The sequence below is a fragment of the Ctenocephalides felis genome, unplaced genomic scaffold (genome assembly GCF_003426905.1).
Source record: "Ctenocephalides felis isolate EL2017-DRISC unplaced genomic scaffold, ASM342690v1 CF-g0.4_SCAFFOLD_03570, whole genome shotgun sequence".
NCBI lineage: Eukaryota > Metazoa > Arthropoda > Insecta > Siphonaptera > Pulicidae > Ctenocephalides > Ctenocephalides felis.
Genome location: NW_020539724.1, coordinates 2622032 through 2642937, shown reverse-complemented (window position 1 = coordinate 2642937; position 20906 = coordinate 2622032). Strand labels below are relative to the sequence as shown.

At 29.7% G+C, this 20906-nt stretch overlaps 3 protein-coding genes across 5 annotated transcripts in view; 2 read left to right on the top strand and 1 right to left on the bottom strand.

Annotated features, from left to right (window-relative positions):
* LOC113383073 (disco-interacting protein 2) overlaps window positions 1-19481 on the bottom strand; it is a 267401-nt gene extending 247920 nt beyond the window's left edge. For all 3 annotated transcript variants that reach the window (XM_026621324.1, XM_026621325.1, XM_026621326.1), the window contains exons 1-2: window positions 19324-19481; window positions 11926-12193 (exon numbers count right to left, since the gene is read on the bottom strand). In XM_026621324.1, the coding sequence (XP_026477109.1) occupies window positions 11926-12010 (85 nt within the window). In that variant the 5' untranslated portion in view covers window positions 12011-12193; window positions 19324-19481. The remainder of the gene's footprint in view (window positions 1-11925; window positions 12194-19323) is intronic.
* LOC113383067 (anillin-like) lies at window positions 13071-18358 on the top strand (the record flags this gene model as incomplete). Its single annotated transcript, XM_026621318.1, has 17 exons — window positions 13071-13347; window positions 13512-13693; window positions 13815-14087; window positions 14202-14787; window positions 14860-15077; window positions 15199-15286; window positions 15359-15542; window positions 15615-15726; window positions 16083-16253; window positions 16325-16543; window positions 16648-16800; window positions 16870-16960; window positions 17016-17168; window positions 17255-17481; window positions 17577-17744; window positions 17822-18016; window positions 18083-18358. Coding segments are annotated over 17 exons (3573 nt in total), but the record flags the coding sequence as incomplete, so codon positions are not given.
* A 576-nt stretch (window positions 19482-20057) lies between the features above and the next one.
* Window positions 20058-20699, top strand: LOC113383075 (NADH dehydrogenase [ubiquinone] 1 alpha subcomplex assembly factor 2). Its single transcript, XM_026621332.1, has one exon. The coding sequence runs from the start codon at window positions 20166-20168 to the stop codon at window positions 20607-20609; it is 444 nt and encodes a 147-aa protein (XP_026477117.1). The 5' UTR covers window positions 20058-20165; the 3' UTR covers window positions 20610-20699.
* The last annotated feature ends 207 nt before the right edge of the window (window positions 20700-20906 follow it).

The window sequence follows — 20906 nt, the reverse complement described above, 5'->3', positions numbered from 1 at the left end:
ATCGTCTAAAGAAAGTTCGCATATATTATTAGAGTATGTTGACATAGACTGATAGAATAACATTGCTCGGAAATGCGGGCAACTTCTATTTGTTTTCAAAATAGGCGCGGCGGCCGTAATTATTCGAAAATAACCATGGCTACATATATCATAATAATATATGAAATATATTTCTCAAACCTTAAAATGGATGAAGTCAAATACAGCTTAAATGTGCACTTTGCATGAACTCAAATATTCAATACATCTTCAATGACTATTCAATTTATAAATGATCGAAAAACAACTGTCTTTATTAAGAACCAACTAGTAATCTTAATCAACAGGAACTATAAGATTACATTTCTTCCGCAACGCATAATGAATTTTTATATTTTACATATGATATGCATATCTCGCAGATATGATATTATACAATGCATCAAAAAGCAAATAAGATAAGATAACGCATTCGATGTTAAAATTTTAGATTCATCTTGATCAGAAATACAACTTCAGAGATATATAGAAGTGCAGGGGTTCCCTCAATTAATAAACTCATAAAGTCAATAAGTTTCAGTGGTTCTAATAAGTCTAATTGTGAGAATGAATCGGTATCCGTCTACATGATCCTTGAAGAGAGATAGAAACACAAAATTTTTATATCTCCGATTTCGACGATTTTGCATTCGTTGGAAAGGTCTCGGACTCCGTGAGGTTTATAGCAAAGAAGATTGAAGAAAGATATCAACAGAAAAGCTGATTTTCACCTACAGCGTCATCTCTGATACTTAGCAAGCATTACAAACTAATATTTTTTGTTTGACTGCTACTCATTTGTTTGACAGATACTCATACGTTCTCTGCTCTGGTAATTTCATGTGACAAACCGGCATTGTGTTCACTGTGAGATTGTGCAAAAAGTAAAAAAAAAATTATTCGTTTTCTAACATTTCAATTGGAAACCATCAAATCAATCACGTGTATTGTGCAAATTATTCAATTTCAACAGCAGGCAATTTTTTTCTCCATCTTTTAATCACCAAACAAAATGTTACATAAAGTAAAACCATCTGGTGGTGAAACGGAGTTCGCCCGGTTTGCTAGTATATATATATATATATATATATATATATGAAATAATATATAACTATCTAAAATCGAATAATTACGCATCCGCGAACCCAAGGCAATCGCACTGGTATATCATATCACACAGTTCAGCGCTTTCGCTAATGGCACACTAATTGGAAACATGCGGAAACTGTAAATTCGGAGATGTGACATGTTCCAAACATTGCGAAATGATCGAAATTTTGACAGTTTGCATATGAAATTAACACAATTTAATTGGAGAAAATATAATTAAATATCATCACGCAGCTACGATATAGTACGCAAAAGGAAAATTACCTATTAAAGTATATACCAACCAATGGTTGTCCATTATCTTTATGATAAGTTCATTATTAAATATTTCAAATAGTTATTACACTTGAAATCATTTTTAGATATGATATATATTTTCAAGCAATGTTATCACTACTGCTTGATATCATGTTGTTCGAAGCGGGAATTCAACCTGAAACTTTGTGCTTGTAAAGGCAAAACTCTTATCACTCAAGTGTTAGTGGAATTGAGAACAAAATGTTATGTTACTAATCCTTAACAGATTTTTTAATTACTTATTAAATAGAAACCGAGATCTAGTTTCTAGTTGTAATAAAGTTAGTTCAAAATTGTATTGAAAATGAGTGATTTATATACGTAACACTCCAGAATGTGACTACAATTATTTAGTTGACAAATTGCATTATTAAGTTGAAGTTAAAATTACAAAACGTCTTTTAAGTGTATCAGGTAAAAGACCAAAATCATGAAAAACGTTCCATATTTGTAATATTCTGTAATTGCAAGATAAAAATTCGCACTACTCTTACTATAAATAGAGTAAAAAACACATTGCAACTTTGCATAGGCATTTTGTTACTTATACTGTTATTTAGTACGCTATAATTTTATTATATATATATATATATATATATATATATATATATATATAAATATAATCAGTTTTTATTTATAATAGTTATTTATAATTAGATTGATAACAGTAATAAACGAATGATAACCCAATGACCACACTAGACATTTGTCATAAACTTGCTTGGGTCGTGGTTTATCAGAGTAATTAACTTCATCATAATTTTGAAACCAGAATATGAATACAAAATATTTATGACTCATATGAAAAGAAAGTGAATTAGAGAATTTCCACATAGTTGTATTAAAATTTTGTGACTGTTTTTTATATTATTTACACAGGACACATGTCTTTTGCTTTATATAATTTTAATTTGTCATATTATCTCTTAATACACTTTGATTCATATAAATATAATTAGAAAGTAAGTATCTCAAGCATCCGATTTTTATTTATCTAATTTTCCATGTAAAGTATTCAACACATCTTTCACTTTTCATCACTATTGCCTATTTTAATAGGATTAAGATGACAAACAATTTAGTGAATACTTTAATAGGTATTGGAAAATTTGCAGCAAAATCCATTACCTACGGAGTTCTTCGTTTGTTTCTTACATTGATAAATCATAAATTATTTATTATTTGTTATTTTACCTAATACATAAAAACGCATTAATTCAATGTTTACTCAAGCAAACCCAGCTGCAACAATCTCTTTTTGATAAAAAAAATAATTTACTTTCTTTTGTACAAATAAATATGCGAAAGTGCAGCATCAAAAACCAATTAAAATACTTTTGCTTGTGTTACGCGTGAAAGTGAATTATATCGAAAATATCAGATACGCAAAATCAACAGTAAAAAGTTAAATTATGTAATAAAAATAATTTAAAAAAAATATTTAGAAGGTACAAATCATGCACTAAAACCGAGGATAACTGTAAATTATAATACTACAGAAATACTACCAAATATAGTCACAAATATATTGCAGATGTATTCTGGATATAAATTATTACTATAAATAAGTTATTGAAAAAAGTTCCACTAATGATGATAAATAGTAGATGGTATTAGGAAACAATGAATCCATTATTCATGGGATAAACTGTTATGTAGTCGTTTTTGCATCATGTACAATTGGACATCAACACTATCCAGCCGATTGGATTGAATAGGCAGTGAAAATAGCTTTATGGAAACATTTATAATATGACACAGGTTTTTCAAACTTTAAAAGATAGAAAAAAAAATAGTAGTTATATTGGTTTTGGAACCAAATCCATTTAATCTAATCAAATTCAAATACCAAATTATTTCAAGGAGCAGTCTTCATAACTTATTATTGGACATAGAGAAAGAAAAATCCAAGAACGTCGTTGTCACATTTTTAGTTGTATCATTGGCAACTGTAAAATAAATATATAAATATTTATTTAGTTTATATATATATCAAATTTCCACTTCAGGTTATAGTTCGATCCCAATCTCGGCCAGCTGGATATCAAGTAGTATGCTATCAAATTTCCACTTCAGGTTATAGTTCGATCCCAATCTCGGCCATCTCGATATCAAGCAGTATGCATCTAATTTCCACTTCAGGTTATAGATCTCGAATACAATCTCACTCACAGGGGTGAACCGCTGGGTTGCCTTCTCGAGAAAAATTACCAGGTTAAAATTTACATTAGCAATGACAAGTAGGACAACTGGCACGAAACAAAGACTTTACTGAGAAGCAAGCCTTACCACGATTTCGAACAAAGTAGAGAACCTTATACTATGACTTTGAAGCACTTTTTAAGAATGTTAAGGGACTAAGTAAAGTGGCTAGTGTGATTAATGGTCAGACACTTACAAGGAACCAGTGATATTAAAATTTCAAATAAATAATTATGTATAAAATAAATTAGAAAAAAGTGTATGCACATAAATATTTTTTTTAATTGTTTAACTAATCAATCTGCCTCTATTTTTTTACAAAACTATGTTTAGGAATCCTGGTTCGGTGTGTTATAACCGGTTAGTTGGAGCACCAGCTAGTGTCAGTTCTCTGTATATATTTATTTTACATCAGCAAGTGACTCATTGCGGACGGTTGTTCAAACTCTCCTCAGAATTCCGAAGAAACGTATCAAACTTGTTAAGGACGAGGCATTCGTCATTGAGATTGCGATATTCGCAGAACAGACAGACAAAATTGCATTAAAATCGATGGAAAAAATTGGGAATCGAATTAAGAGCTTAAATATGTATAAGTTTAATTTAAAAATTACTCAACTGTTTTTATATGAACCGCGATTTTTATGAAGGTTAAAACATCCGCTCATTAGTCCACTAATTTATTGAGGTAGAAAAAAATCAACCGTAGGGATAAAAATAAGCTTTTGCGAGGAAAAATTAAATTAGTCAATTATGTACAAAGATAATAATAGTTTAACACGTTTGCGGACATGAATGTTATAGCGTTCATATTCATTGTGACGCAAAATGACGTGGATGCTATAACATTCAAACTTTAAAGTCATTTATTTTGAATTTTATTATATATACCCTTACGTTTTTATGTAATTATTACACCTGGCAAGGTAATAACTAACTGATTATTCAAGTATTTTCGACCTATTTTAACTTTGCTTGTAGTCACCACATCTTGTGCAAAGCAAATTGTGTAACATAGAAGCGAAATACGTGAGGTGGATGCTATAGCATTTCTGGTATATAACAATTAAAACATGATAATCTACCTATCTATCGACTACCCTTATAAATCAAATTTTGGACATCAACCACAACCAATTTAAAAATAAAATGACTCAATTTGTAAAGCTCGCTCAAACTTTTATTCCGCGAAATTGTTAAACTTCCTTAAATTGGGATTATATAAGGTTTTTTCAACCGAAGTTTTATTATATTCGAATTAAACAAAATTATAACAGCAACAAAGAAATATAAAAAATAGATCCATTTAACAATTGACCATACAACACAATTAATTTATTTAATTAATTTACAATTACTTTTTATAAATTTAAGATAAATACGGAATGATGAGGAACAATAATATCCCATGGTTCACTTTGCTTTTTTCCAAAAATATGCAGTAGTTTTTTTTATCTAAAAGCTATTTTTATTTCTTTATTACATTTAGAAATGACTGTGGCCATTACCCAGTCATAGTTAATTTGTTCCATAGAAAATATTAATTATAAATATTAATAAAAAAGTGAACTTAAGATGAAATAATATTATATGGAATACTCTAATTAAACTTAAGCTTAGAGTAATTTCTTCAAATTGTTCGCATAGCAGCAGCAAATTAATTCTATAAAATATAATATGTTTTGAAATTGCAAACTTTATACCATGACTATCTTTTTATGGGCGCGGATTTATGAACGTTTCGTTAATTATAAGAATATTTTACAATTAAAATATACATAAAACGTACTTTATAGAGTCATGCGCTATAAAATATTGGATAGTTATTTTTTAATTATTTTTTAATGAATTTTATTCACAATATTTTGTTTTTTTTCCCTATTTAGTGGAATGTAGAGATGTAAAGCAAACAGTGTCAGTGAATTAATTAATGACTGCTAATTATATACTGTGAAGCAAATTAATAAATGATTTTAAACTTATTAAATTAAATAAACACAATTATAAACAAGTAATAATAATAATAAATTAATTATTACCAATACTTTTCATATAAATATAATCTCTTTCAGATTAACCACTGGGGTTGCTCGAGATAATTACTACACTACAATAAGAAACTTTTAACAGAAACTGCTTATGGGACATGTAATTGTAATCATGGTGAAAATATATAAAACAAAAACATATTTGAAAGAAAAATCTATCCGATTGGAAAGATTTCAATGTTTACAAAGAAAACTCCAATCAGAGTCGTAAAATAACGATTATCAATTCCAGCAAAAAAAAATAATCGCAAGAAAGTACATCCAAGCAAAAGATTATCGAAACAAAGTCACTTAGTCATGTTTGTTATACTCTTATCGTTTCAAGTTATAAATTACACAGATACCGAACACCGAACCCCGAAAAAAATATTTCCTGCGGACAATGTTCGCTTCCGAGAAAAGCAAAAGGTGTTTGCCAGACCTTTAACATTTTAAAAGGTAAGAAAAAAAATCTCGGCAGAGGCTGGCGCAAGAAATTCTACGGGAGAACATTCCTTATATATTATTGTGTAAAATACTATAGGATCGTGAGTGACCATTACATGTAAAATTACCACTTTGTGGACTTCAACTTTCTTATTGAAAGCTGATAGCCGAAACCTAATAATGTACCCAATACACATGTAATAGGGTCACATTTTTTACTAACTAACAATAATTTGTATTTATAAAAAAATAGTAAGTGATTTTGAGGGTAAAATTCAAATAATTAGTTGCATTCTGAAAGATTAGTCGTCAGTAGTAAGCCTTCTGGTTGTTTTTTCTTAAATTGTACATTTATATAAACTTTGGTATTAATAATAATTTATAAATAAAATAAGTAAAAACATTAAATTCTGATTGTGATTCTATTATTTCTTCTCTTACGAGATTAAATTACATACTGCTTGATAGCGAGCTGACCCAAGTTGGATCGGATCCCAGGTTTAGTTTGTTCTAACCCTCGTTCTTAATTATTATACCACGACAGTCTTTTTCATTTGGATCAGTAATTCCCAAAGTGGTCCACATGGACCCCAGGGCCCCCTAAAAATTCCATGGAACGATAATGGGGATCCACAAAATAAAAATGGAGTTCCACAAAATAAACGTGAGAGTCCACGAAATAAAAATGACGGTCCACGAAATGAAAATGGAGTTCCACAAAATAAACATGAGAGTCGACGAAATAAAAATGGTGGTCCACGAAATGAAAATGGAGTTCCACAAAATAAAAATGGCGGTCCACGAAATGAAAATGGAGTTCCACAAAATAAACATGAAAGTCCACGAAATAAAAATGGCGGTCCACGAAATAAAAATGGAGGTCCACAAAATGAAAATAAGGATCCACAAAATGAAAATAAGGGTCCACAGTAGTAGAGTACTTAATAATGTTCGCGTCTTTATTAAAATGCCTAAAGTTTTTATTTAAAATAAAACAAATATCTAGAAATATCAGCCTTCACTTTATGAATTGGCCAGTATCAATATATCTGAGAACATTAAGTATCTGTTTCAAAATTTTATCATTTCGTATCAAATCTAGACTTTATCCATTATATTTTAATCAAGATCATTCATTTTTTATGGCTCTATAAACTATTAAAAATGATATAACATTTACGTTCGGCTGGCTTCATCACAAAATATAACGGCGCCACTGAGTTTTTAATATTCCTACAGTGAAACACATTGCTGACAAAAAGTAATAAATGCATGTGTCCCCTTCATTTTATGCGCATGGGGTCTCCTCGTAATGCAACGTGCTAACATTAACGTATTATTCTGCAAAATTGTAATTAGATGCAGATGTACGCATTATTAGATAAAAGATCAATATTTGACACATTTTAATCGAACTATATTGATAAGGCACCAGAGTCCAAGATCTAACCTGCATAAAACACAATTTAAGGAAAAAAAAATAGAGGCAATAAAGTATTGGCGGTATCGAACCTGGGACTTCTGAATATAAGCAACTTGTTCTTACCACTTAAACCGGTGGTTCAAGTTAATATTAAACTATTTTCTTTCTGGATTTTTGACTATTCCGATTCCAAATAAATATAACATTGCTGCAACAATGAAAAGTCATCAGTATGAGAATTTCTAATCATAAATTCATCAATTTAGAGCCACCATTGGGTTGCCATCTAAAAAATCACGATAATAAACCAAATATATTTTAATAAAAAAATAAAATATTTCAAAATGTTTGTAGTAAGCCAAGTAATTAAGAAATCTTGCAGATATCATTAGTAAATAGAAATGTAACTGTAATTGTGTTTTTGTTAAACAGAAAATACGTTTGCCAGAAACTTCAAAAGCTTCGAAGCAAAAAGTCTTCAACAGTATATTCAAAATCATAAACTTAACCAGGTTTTTGGTTAAATCTAACTTGGTTTTTAACCAGCAATCAGAACCCAGAAGTACTACAAACTCCTTTAAAAGAACCCAGCAAAGCCTGTAAACAACCCAACGGTTGGCCCATCTGATTTATTTTTATTATCAGAATTTCTCTAATACTGATAATTTTGTAATTTGATTCAGCTGCCGAGGAAGAGCTATAGCTTATAATGTCAATAATATAAATCAACTTTCATTTGAAAAGATATTATAGATAACCGATATCACTATCAGAGGCAGATTTGGAACCAGGAACCTGGGCATTCAAGACCAAAGATAACCTGAACCTGACTTGATTACTTAAAATAAAACCGAATTCGTTTAATAAACAATTATTGAACTCAATCAACAAAAACTTAGAAATGAAGGCTTGTAATTACTCGATGGTGTTAATTAATTTTCATTTGGATACTAATTAAAGGAAAAGAACTGTTACATTTCTACCACCTTATAATTAGGAAGACGTCTCTCTAAGTAAGATAACAATTTATTTATTATTTAACAACATTTATATTTACGATTGTATACGATTCCCCATAGCAAAATCAAAAGTACACAATTCAATTTTTATCCTTTAGTTTGTAACTGAATAGTAATATTCAATTTATTCTACTTTCACTAACCACGAAGGAGTATTGTTAGAAACCCACATGTAGAGATTATAGGAAAGTAAATGCGTGGAAGATAAAGATTCAACAAAACATATACAGAAGAACTCTGTTAAAACGATTATGCTTAATACGATTTATCGCAAATACGCCGGTACTTTCACGAAACATATTGGTCCTAACCCGAATAATACGATTTCTCGACATATAAAACATAAGACATGTTTTTAGAATGTTGCCTGGAAAATCGTCTTAAACGGGTGTATGTATATCCAAAAACTGCAAAGCAAAAATAATTATTATATATTATCTAACAATGGAGTCGTGCAAAAGATAAAGGAAATACTTGATAAAACACTAATGGTTCACCATGAGGCTATCTATTTCGAGAAAAATTTAATCACTATATTTATCTAGTTTTAAATTTTGTATAGTCTCTGACTGAGGATGGTTACAAATCATCAATGAACTGATTTGCTATAATTTAAAAATGTCTGGATAATATGTAAAATAAAATACGGAAAAAGTAATTAGAAATATGGATATTTTTTATAATAAACCAATTAGAACGAAGAGTTCTATGTATGATACTTCTCAGTAAGGTGATTTTTATGAAAGCAACCCAATAGTCCTTTGTATTTGATATATTTTATATTAGGAGAAAATCCAGTGGTTGTCCTTTTTCTAATAGTGACAAACAATAGTTCAGCTGTATCATACATCATCGAGTAAAATATCCCATTCAGTATCGCAAAAGTATGCCTATATTGTAGTGTGAGACAAAAAAAATGTAGTTATTGAGGCAATGCTGAAAATGGCTATTTTCACTTATAATTAGAAATAAATTTCGGCTTTTGTGTTTTGAATGTTGTATGAATTAGACCATATGATTTTCCATGTAAAACATGTGCGAATTTTCTTGATAGGTTCCAGTCAAATAATTTTGCAAATCATTGGGACTCAAGTTATTACAATAATAATTACAGAAAAATGTGAGTTCAAAATAAAAAATAGCTGAACTTCTTTAGAAAGCATAAAAAATAAGATAACTGAAAATAGAGTAACTAAAAGTATATAGTAAGTATATAGTATTTCTTAATAAAAATAGACTATAACGAACATTACCATGATATTGGTAATAATGAAAAAAAAATCCTAGATAAAAAACCTACATATGAATATTATATGGTAAAATTGGAAAAAAAACAGGTGATGAAGGTGTAATTTAGACCTAGTCAGAGGTATAAAAACAGGCTGAATGAATATCCTAATAGTCTAGCAATGAAGTTGTTAGATCAAATTCTTAACAAAAGATTAAAAAAAACTTAATGACCTGTTTTAAGTCTACTAATGAGTAAAAACCTAATTTATCTTTTTTGTACTATCATCACTGTAAAAACTGCATCACTATGGACATAGCCCATAAATTATTTTTTGTATTTGAAGAATAATAATAAAACAAAACAAATTAAAAATACATGAAAGTACTTCTAAATCTAGAAGAAGTAATACAGGGAACTTAAAGCCGAAGCAGAAGTTTGTAAAAAAATGCATAAAAGTGAATAAAAAAGTGATTTATGGTAAAATGAATAATAAACAAGGGAGGGAAAAGGAAATAAATGATTTGTGGTGCTCTCCTGCCATGGACTTGCCTTAGGACTATTATTAGACTACTATTTACTATTATTATTCTAAATCGTTACTACACAAAAGTGCGATAAGATAGTAACACACAAGTGTGCAAATTTACAGCAGCTGAACAAAATGTTGGGTTTTGTTCGGAAATATCAGTGTTTATGACACATTGCATACAACATGTGTATACATTTTTCATAGTTCATCGACCGTTCTTCGTCTGTAAAAGGATGAAAAAAATTTAAACAAAGTCGTAAAATCGATAAGGAATGAGAGCGATATCGATGTTTCGAATGTACTATGAATGGAAGGCAATCGTTATATTTTCAGATAAACGTACAGTATGCGTTCGAATTATGGGCGATTAACGGAGTGTAAATAATATAAATGATATACATATATATATATATATATATATATATATATATATATATATATATAATGGGTAGTACTCCCCTGGTTAGAGTCAAACTCCAACTCGATTCAGAGAAGAATAGTGTGAAAGATTTCCCTTTGCTATTACACACCGCAGTGTCCAAAATAGGATATTTTCAAATGCAAACATATTTTTGATCTTTCAAATAAAAATGGACATAACTGCTGCCCGATGTCAGGTTGTCCATCGCAAGATCCGTTATATATCTTTTTCAGTCTGGTATAAGAGATCACAGTAAATATTTTTACGAATATTAGTTGATTCTCTATTGAATATTGAATATTAGTTGGGTAATATTATTGACCTTAAATGTCCCGAAAAAAATTAGAAAAAATCTCACATTCTGTATGAAATATATGAGCTATTGAGTGCAACCTAGAGTTTTGATGAAATTATGACCATTTTTCGGTTATTTTGGTTAATTTTTATTAATTTTGTTCATTAAAACTTTCGTACCGTAAATAATTAACTAATAACTAATATAACTAACTAATATAATAAAATATATTATGAAAATGTATAAAAATGTGCAAAGAAATAGTATGCTGATTATTCCATATTATACTTTATAGTAAAGTAATTTATAAAAGTTAAAATATTATATATATATTAATATAGAATAACAGTAATATTTTATGCCAATTTAAATAGTATGAAAATTTCAATTCTAAATTTTTTGTCGGTGCTTTCGTGCAAGTAGTATTATTTTCTAGAAATATATTATACTATCAGCAAATTATTTCCACAAATCAAATAATTCTTTAATAATCACAGTAGAACAATGAGCATTCTTGTACTATCATTGTACCTCGCACATTTTTTCAGATAATTCAATATTGCTAATATTGGCGATTATATCAAATGTATGATTAAGTTTATCAGTATTTAATTAATGCATGTTGTGATAAATTTAATATCGAAGTAATAGACGCTTATGCTGCATATAAATTTGCATTACACTTGCGAAAACTGCCAAGAGCAACTGAATATTGATTTGTTTTGAAAGGCACTTGTTTAGCATAACCTAACATAATTTTCCACGATTAAAAGATCGGCTTAAAATTATTTAATGACCATGGAACCAACGCTTTCATCGCACAGCAAAATCAAACATAGTACCATTTATATTTATCGGAAAAAATAATAATAACACCCTGATCCTTTCATAAAAACATCCTCCTACCTTCTGATAATTCCAAATCCAATTCGGCTAATTTATCCCGCACATCCTCTGGCAATTTAAACACATCAATATTTATTTCAGCCATTGTTAAGATAACACTCACTGATCACTTTAAACAGACTTTTCACGACATTACACTTACAATTTGCACAACTGTTTAGCCATCTTGGATTTTGTTGAAGTTTACATCGCTAGGTTGACTGTCGACTGATCGCTCCAAACACGAAATGCGACAAACGTCAAACGAGGAGACGATGGATAGCGCCATCTGAAAGAAATTCAAGGAACTGATAAGTTTGATTGTGAACTTGGTTACAAATGAATAAAATGAATTAAGAATGAAATGAAATGAAAGAATTAGAATGATTTTGAATTAATTTATGTGATTTATTGTTTAATTAAGTATATGTGCAATCACGTTTGAAAATGTAATTATGTCTGATACCAAATACCTAGTTCAAATTTATATCAACATACATAGTATTAAAGTTTATATCGAATACCTGTATCTAGATAAACTATCAATAGAATAATTAAAATTAATGTTATTGCTTTTCGTAAAGTAAAATTACAAAATTTACTATTTGAAAATTTGATTTAAATTCGATATTTTCTGTTTAGTAGGTTGGCAGTGGTGCTCGGTCTTAAATCTTCATGTTCACACTAGTTTTGACAAGAAAAAAACACTCTAGCGGCCAATATTAGAACTTCCTTTCAAATCAAAACTTACAGTTGAAGTTAATGGGCGTCGTTAAATCTTGACAACAAAATAAGATAAACATAACGAACTTTTGTGTGAACAATATTTATTTTTGTAGTTATCGTTTGTGTTTACATGTTAGTTTAGGTAACTGGATAGTTTGTGAACTATAATACCAAGTAATAATGGATCCAGATACACAGGTAATGTCTTGTAAAATCAAGATTTATTTGGTTTATGGTCATTATATGTCATTTATTGGGTTTATGTTAATTTTATGTTATTTATCTAATTTCTATAATTTTCCCAGGGTTACTTAGACCGTGTAAGAGCTCGCAATGAAAGATTGAAAAATAAGACTCACAAATTGCCATTAACAGAAACAAATAATAGGTTATCTCCAAGAAAGTCAAATACGTCTCCCTCTAAAATAATAAAAACCGTCTCAACTGAAAATGCAGATTCTAAAGAAAATGTTGATGTTGCTGTAGAAATCAATATCTTGACTAGTTCAAATGTACAAGTTGATGTTCAAGTTGAAGAAAGACAGTTGGAAGATGGTGAGAACATGGAAACGATATTCAAGAAAATGGAAAATTCAAGCCCCAAGAAGGAGGCTGTTTCTAAAAGTGATAATGGGAGTACTGAACAATGTAAAAATGAACCAATATTGAGGACTACTTCTAAGAATAGATTGCAAAGATTAGGAGCCTTGTATTCAGGTATAACTAATATTCGATATTATACTTATTTTTTGCATGAGGCTTAGTTTGAATTGCTCTTGAATAATCATTGTAGTGTAGTTAGTGAAGCTACTCAAATATCAATAAACAGTAAGTAAATATTAACTAATAATTTAATGATTGGAATATAATTAATATTTTAGAAAATGCTGATTTATCATCTCCAATTCATCGCACAGAGACAAAGTTTGATGAAGAAATGATTAATAAGAACAGAGATGATGTAAGTTCTTCCAGAAATACAAGAAGTGTAAGAACAGATAGATTTGCCAAACTTGCAAGCACAATTAATAATTGGGAAGATGATTTGAGTCAAAGTCAATCTGTAAGTAGTTCTTTATATAAATTGCACTTACTGTTTTATATTTATGAACTGTGTGAGAAGAATGTAATTGTTAAGTTTATTACTTTCTATTTGTCTTAAAATAATTATTTTTCTTGTCTAGAAAAAGAAATATAAGGCCCCCAGTCCTCCTAAGCCCACCACAAACAATGGTCTTTCTCCCACAAGAAGTCCAAATAAGTTGTCAAAAATCAATGAAAGATTTGATGAATGTACTTCTAGCACAAGTTATTCAAAACCATCAAGCCCTACACGAAGTATAACTTCTATAAATAGCAGAAGTTGCAATTCTTCTGTAAATTCAAGTCCATCAAAAAGTGTTTGTACCAGTCCTACAAAACAGCTTCAATGGGACCAAAAAGTTTTGCAAAATTTGGTAAGACGATAGTAACTTCATTTAGCTTTAATTATGGTAGTCATTATAGAGACAATATTTTTTAACAAATTTACTAATTATTTTTCATAAAAATAAATGCATTTTTTATTTTAGGAATTTCAAGGTTATAAAAGAAGTGAAAAATCTGATAATCTGGTCTATGATTATGCCGATTCTGCCAACACCGATCAGAATAGTAAAGTTACTCCTTGCAAACCAATGAATCGTGTTGTATCATCTGATGATACTCCAAAGATAATAAATTCTGTTTCTCAAAAACCATCAGTTAAAAAAAATAGAGCACCAGATGTTCCAAAAACTGTTAGTAACACACAAGTCAAGATTGTTGATACTCTCACTAAAGCATCAAAAAAGAGCTTATTCGCAGAGAAAACTTCATCTGACTTTACAGAAAAATTAAGTCAAACAAAAATTTTGAAACCAGAAACTACAAATAAGCCTCCTTCTCAACCATCTTCACCTCAAAAAGTGGCACCAAAACCCACAAAAAGTACTGCAATAATGACAAAAACTGCTTTATTCGAGAGTAAGACCAGTCCAAGGAAAGATGTGGATCCAGCTTTATTATCACTCCAGGAACGATTAGCACTTTTTGAAAAAAATAAAGGTGTAGCTTTAACACCAAAGGCTCCGCTTGCAATGGCACCTAACATCAAAAGCCTAATTCAGAAGGACAAAGGTTTGTATATTCTATTTGAAATAGAACTTTTTAAATTAATATTATTATGCATAATACTCTGATTTTTAATAGCTCCAGAACCAAGTGCTCCTCCAATCTCTATTAGTGAAGACACATCTAGTTCCAATGGTTCAATTAACTACTGTACTGGTGGCATCAAAAGCAAAGTAGCGGCGTTATTTTCAAATAGTGAGAAAACCATTTCTCAAGCACAGATAAAAGCTCAGACTGAAGAACAAAAGAAAAAAGATTTGGATATATTGTTGAATAGGTTTAAAAAACCAATAGAGGTAAGGAAATACTCTTAATGTATAAATGTTTGAAAAGTTTGAAATATTGTAATCAAATATATATATTGACTCTATATAATATAATATTGTAATAGTATATATATACATTTGACTCTGACAGGGAAGCTCTGAAAATAAACAATTGGAAAACGAATATAAAGCACCACCACCACCACCAGCTTTTCCTGAACCTAGTGCTCCATGTTTAGGTATCTCAAAATAAATTATTATATTTTGCTATTCGGCTATAATTATATACTTATTATTTTATATTTTTGCAGATGATACTTCAAACAATAGCACCCCAAACAAAAGTCCTAAAAAAGTGAAGATAGTTTCACCAAAAGATGGTCATTTATATCCAAGTTTACCAGATCTTCCTGGTAAAGAATTCGCAGATAGTGAATCTTACTATGAATCAAATAGCCAAGATGAAAGTTCCATGGAGCCACTGGAATCCGATAGGTAAGGAAAAACTTTAATAACATTCATTTAAAAAAAAATTACAATAAAATGTAGCTTAATGATCATTTTAAGTGATATGATGGATGACAGTCAAATGGATAGCAGTGATGCCACAGGAGATGTAAGTTTGGGTCATGAGATATTACAAGCTGTGAGCAAAGGCCAATCACCAAGCAGACAAAATGTAAGTTTTAGAAATATAAACAATACTAGCTGTATCTGTGACTTTATTTGCAAGAATTTAACAAAAAAAGTTAAATTTCTGCATTTTTATTTTTATTTAAGCAAAGAGAGAATCGACTTTCTTTTAAAAAAAACGGCTATTTCAATTTTATAAACAGACACTCCAATTTTATTTATTTGCATAGATTTACGATTTTTACGAAATTTTCTCCTTACAATAAATTAATAAATAAATTTCTAGTAAGTATTTCACATAATAGTATAAATGAAATGAAAGTTATATGCGTATAAATGAGATATATTATGATCAGTAATTAGAAAAAAAATGAATATTGAATTTTGCACTCATATGCCCAGCGTTCAACATTGATGGCTCCTGATAGCAGTGCATGTAGCTATTCTAGTGAAGCTGAGGACATTAATGATGTTCTGGGCGATATGAATCGCTATCTAGATGGGGCATTGTCTGGTAATCATAATGATCAGACTGGGCCCAGTCCCGCAAAACGGGGTCGCTGTCTATCTCCGGTGAGTGCGACACCATCAAATGTACTTTTAAAATTTTGAAATCTAATATAGTGCATTTCATTTTATTATAGAACAAATCTGTAACTACTTCTACGAGCTTCTGCTATAAAAGTGGATACAAAATGGATCAACCTAAACTTTCAATCGACACAGTTGATTGTATTGAAAAGAAATCTCCTGAAAAGATGTACCAAGATCAGTATGAAAGTACTGAAACTTCAAGCGATAATGAGATTGCTAAATTACCACTCATGCATACTGTTAGCTTTTACAGAAGACAAACTCAACAGGTGTGTAAATAAGACAAAGAAACAAGTTAAAATTAAAAACATTTTATAAATGCATAGCAAACACTGGTAAAGCTGTTAATTATCTTTGCTTGCTTTTACAACAGACTTCCCAAAGCCCAAATCGGCAAATTGCTCACAGAGTGGAGCATTTTAGTCCTGAAAAAGAAGAAGATGACCTAGACGAGTCAGAAATGGTAGAAGAAAAAATACGCCAGCTCACTGAAGAGGTGTCCCGTCAACAAATTGTCATATCACAGGTATTTACATATTTGAATATAATTATATCTAAGCAGCTGACAGGATTTAACATTAATTTTACATTTCAGAGTAGTCAAGCTTTAAATTTATGTGAGGCTACCATAGAATTCTGTGGATCATCTGAGCAAGTTGATGGCGAAAAACATCTGCTTGTTGCAAGTAAGTAATAGAAATCATAATTTTAAAGAAAGTGTTCAAACTGGATGTTTTATAGCTCATAGAAGACAAGCAGCACTTAATGAAATCCAAAGACTCAAAGTTGAAGGATATATAAGACCACCAGGTGCACCTACTGAAAGAGGATCTTTATATATAAATGCAATAACATTACCTCTTCGAACTGATTATATACGAACATTAGCATCAGGTATGTGGTTTTCACCGTTTATGACTGAATTTGCATTATCAATTTTTCATGTAATCATGGTGTTTTTGTTTCAATTACAATTTTAGATACCCATCCAGGACATCATCTTGTTTGTCTCATTAGGCATCAAGAACGAGTTATCTCAACACAAATTATTTGCACCCTTCCAGGACTGCATTCAATGAGGTTCCAGGACTCCATAAGAATGGAAGACATGTACGCTGACTTTAAAGTCACTTTAGAAGTATATGGCATGGAAGCTAAGAAGCAACTGTTGCCCCATGATGTTAAATACCATATAGGATCAAAAAAGGTATTTAATAATTCATTAACAAAGTTTATTCAAAAAATGAACAAAATGAATCATGTTTTTGTAAATTTATCATTTTGAATTCTGTTTTATTATAGCCAAGTAAAGGAACACCTTTGAAATCAAAACATGACTCAAGACTTGCAAGACCAATGATACAAAGTCCAGCTGGACCAAATGCTGTTAGATCGCCACAACTAGTTTTGCTAGGATACATTATATTTTCACTAAGAGAAATTCAAAGACAGCAATGGACATTGAATAAAGTCAGTACAAATTACTTGTCATGTAATAATGATTACTGCAAGGTAAATCAATTAATTTTATTATTTTTCATCTTTAGCCTGCTCCTGGCTCTCCTCTGGATGGTAACATACAAATGCGGTTAAGTTGTGAATTATCAGTTTCTGTTCAACACCACGGTTTCTTGACAATGTATGAAGATGTATCAGGTTTCGGTGCTTGGCACAGAAGATGGTGTGTTTTGAATGGGCACACCTTAAATTATTGGAAGTATCCAGATGATGAAAATAAAAAGGTAATATTTAAAGTAGAAATATTGATAGAATGAAATATTTTTAAATCTGAAACATCTTCATTTTAGGCACCAATAGGATCACTTGATTTGAGAGGATGTTCTACCAAAGTTGTTGGATTAGTCAGCAGGGACATTTGTGCAAGATTGCACACTATTATGCTCGAATATTCTAGACCTGCTCTTGAAAACGATAAGGAAAGTTTAATATTAATTAAGCAAGGCAATGAAATGGTTGCTCGTTATCTGTTGTCAGCAGATACTAAGGAAGAACGAGTTGAATGGAGTAATCAGTTTAATAAAGCCTTAAATATTTTAAGAGCTTGGGGAGGAACACAAAATTAATTTAATTTATATTGGTCTGTTAATAATACATGACCACTCTTATTTTATTCATATACTAACAATTTTATATAATATATGCATAATGTATAATATTGAAATCTTATCATTTAAATGTTATTTTAATCAACTTTAACATGATCATTTGGAAGTAATAATATATTATTTTTGATAAAATCATTGTGTGTTTAACTAGTATAAATATCTATTTATAATAGTTTTCAGAATAAGAACACTTTTGCACGTAAATCAGATGTTGAAGTTAATTAAAGGTTAATTCTTTAGAAAAATTCTGCTTCAAAAGTGATCAAGTTGCACTAATGCAGTACAGGATTTTAATTGTTAAAGAAGAAATATGTTTATTAAAAACATTGTTGAAAAGGTTTCTGAATTTTCATAAAGAGAACTGTATGGATACATCAAATTTTATTCCAACTTGGAGATAATTTTCTCAAGTTTATTATGAATTTATTATTAAATCGGACAAAATATCATAATAGGGGTAATTATTCTCCATTGCTAATCTAATTGAATAATGTTGCACTAAAATTCAGTTGAGAATTAAACACAATTCAAGTTGAAGTTTCTTAATAATGCACATAGGAATGTGTATATATAAAAAAGGCCTTATTTACATAATTATGCAGGTGGTGCTTTTCAACATACTTCTATTTACTGGATATTTTTGATAATCAGATCATTTCATTGTCTTTCAATAGAATATGTTTAAAACTGTGTGTGTCGAGATAGGTTCATCTCTTAATTTAACCGATTTATGTTCAAATCATTCTCGAAATTCAGAATAATGTTGATTCAAAATTTTCTTCTGGTGATTAAACACATCAGTAACGTTTTCAATAAATATGTTATTCCTTCTTTAACAATTAGAATCCTGTACAGCATTTCTCTAAGGAATTAACCATAAATATAAAATATGCATTTTACCAAAAAAGAATCTATAGACTTACAATAAAGGCGATGTAGTTTACTTCATAAACCGCTTCAGTCGGTTATATTTTTATTGCATTCAATGTTTCTCCATTATTCTATAAACTGACGCTATAATTAATGCGTAAAAATACTTTAACAATTTAGTCTTGATTGAGATGCATTCGCACCGACTGCCTTAGACCAACTGTCAGCCATGCTCCTAGACAATATTAGAAACCCATGTGCTCATGTGTGTGGCCATCTTTTTGATCTGTCAAATTATCGCAGGCGAATAGCAGAATGTAGAACTTAAAACCGAAGCCGACCAATCAAATAACAGGACGACCGCATTTTCAACAACTTTAATTGTTTTATACAAATATATACATTATTTTAAAAACTCCAACGCATGATTATAATAATTTTATTTGCTCAGATATTACTCTACATAAATCATCAAATAAGCATTTGATTTAATTTTTGTATGCTTCTTGATTTCTACAAGTTATGAGCACCTGCAAAAAAAATATACTTTAAGTATTCAAAGAAAAAGCATTTTAAATAGAAAATTAAATATTATATAGTTATTTGCAACACTAGGTAGTATTGAGCTTCACTACATAATTAATTTAATTTGAAAATTTCGTTTCAAATCGCAACATTTGCCAAACCAAGTGTAAACTTTTTTTTGAATTGGCGCTCTGCCAATACATAAATGTCATATTTGACATAACCTGTAAAAACATATAATAATAAGAAATAATATAATATAATTAATTTCTCAATAATAATTTGTTTCAATAAAATACTGAAACTCATCTAAGCACAAAAAGAGTTTGTAAATGAAATATAGAGCTTGCTTAATATAAATTTATTACAAATGGCGCAACCTCCGGCCAGAAATGTGTACCTTCAAGTCCTTAAAAACTTTATAAACTCATTCAAGATTGGAAGAGCAAATATTAAAGCAAACTTTATTGGAAAAGATCACCTAGGCAATAAGTATTATGAAACTCCAGGAAATCCTAGCATTGGTAAACGCAAAGCGAATAGATATTTTGAGCCAACAATAAAAGAAAAGTTTGATCAGGAATTACCTGCAGAATGGGAAGCATGGTTGCGAAATAGACGCACGGAACCACCAACTGAAGAAGAGATCAATCATAATTTGAAAATAATTGAAATGAAGCAAAAGAATTCTAAATTAATAGATGAGAAATTCAAAACAGACAAGAGTGGTATTTTGCAAAAGCCGACTACTGGTCTGGAGTCATTTCCACAGTACTCTGAATATCAATCATTTCCTGGAGATGATAAAAAATAAATAGAAAATATGTAATATAGAACAATCTGCAAATCAATTGTGATGTAAATAATTTAATAAGAAATTGTTTATTGTAGTAATTGTATAATATAATTAAATACAACATTGTAATTGCGTTTTACTGACTCTTGCACAATGATACATCTTTCATGGAATTGTTAATATAATAAGTATAAGAAATAATTATTACTTTTAAATTTAGGAATAGTAAATTATATAAAAACAACTTATCAGCAATTCGTATTCCTCAATGTTTTTTTAGCACTTTTGCAATGATCATCTCAACTTCTAGAGCAT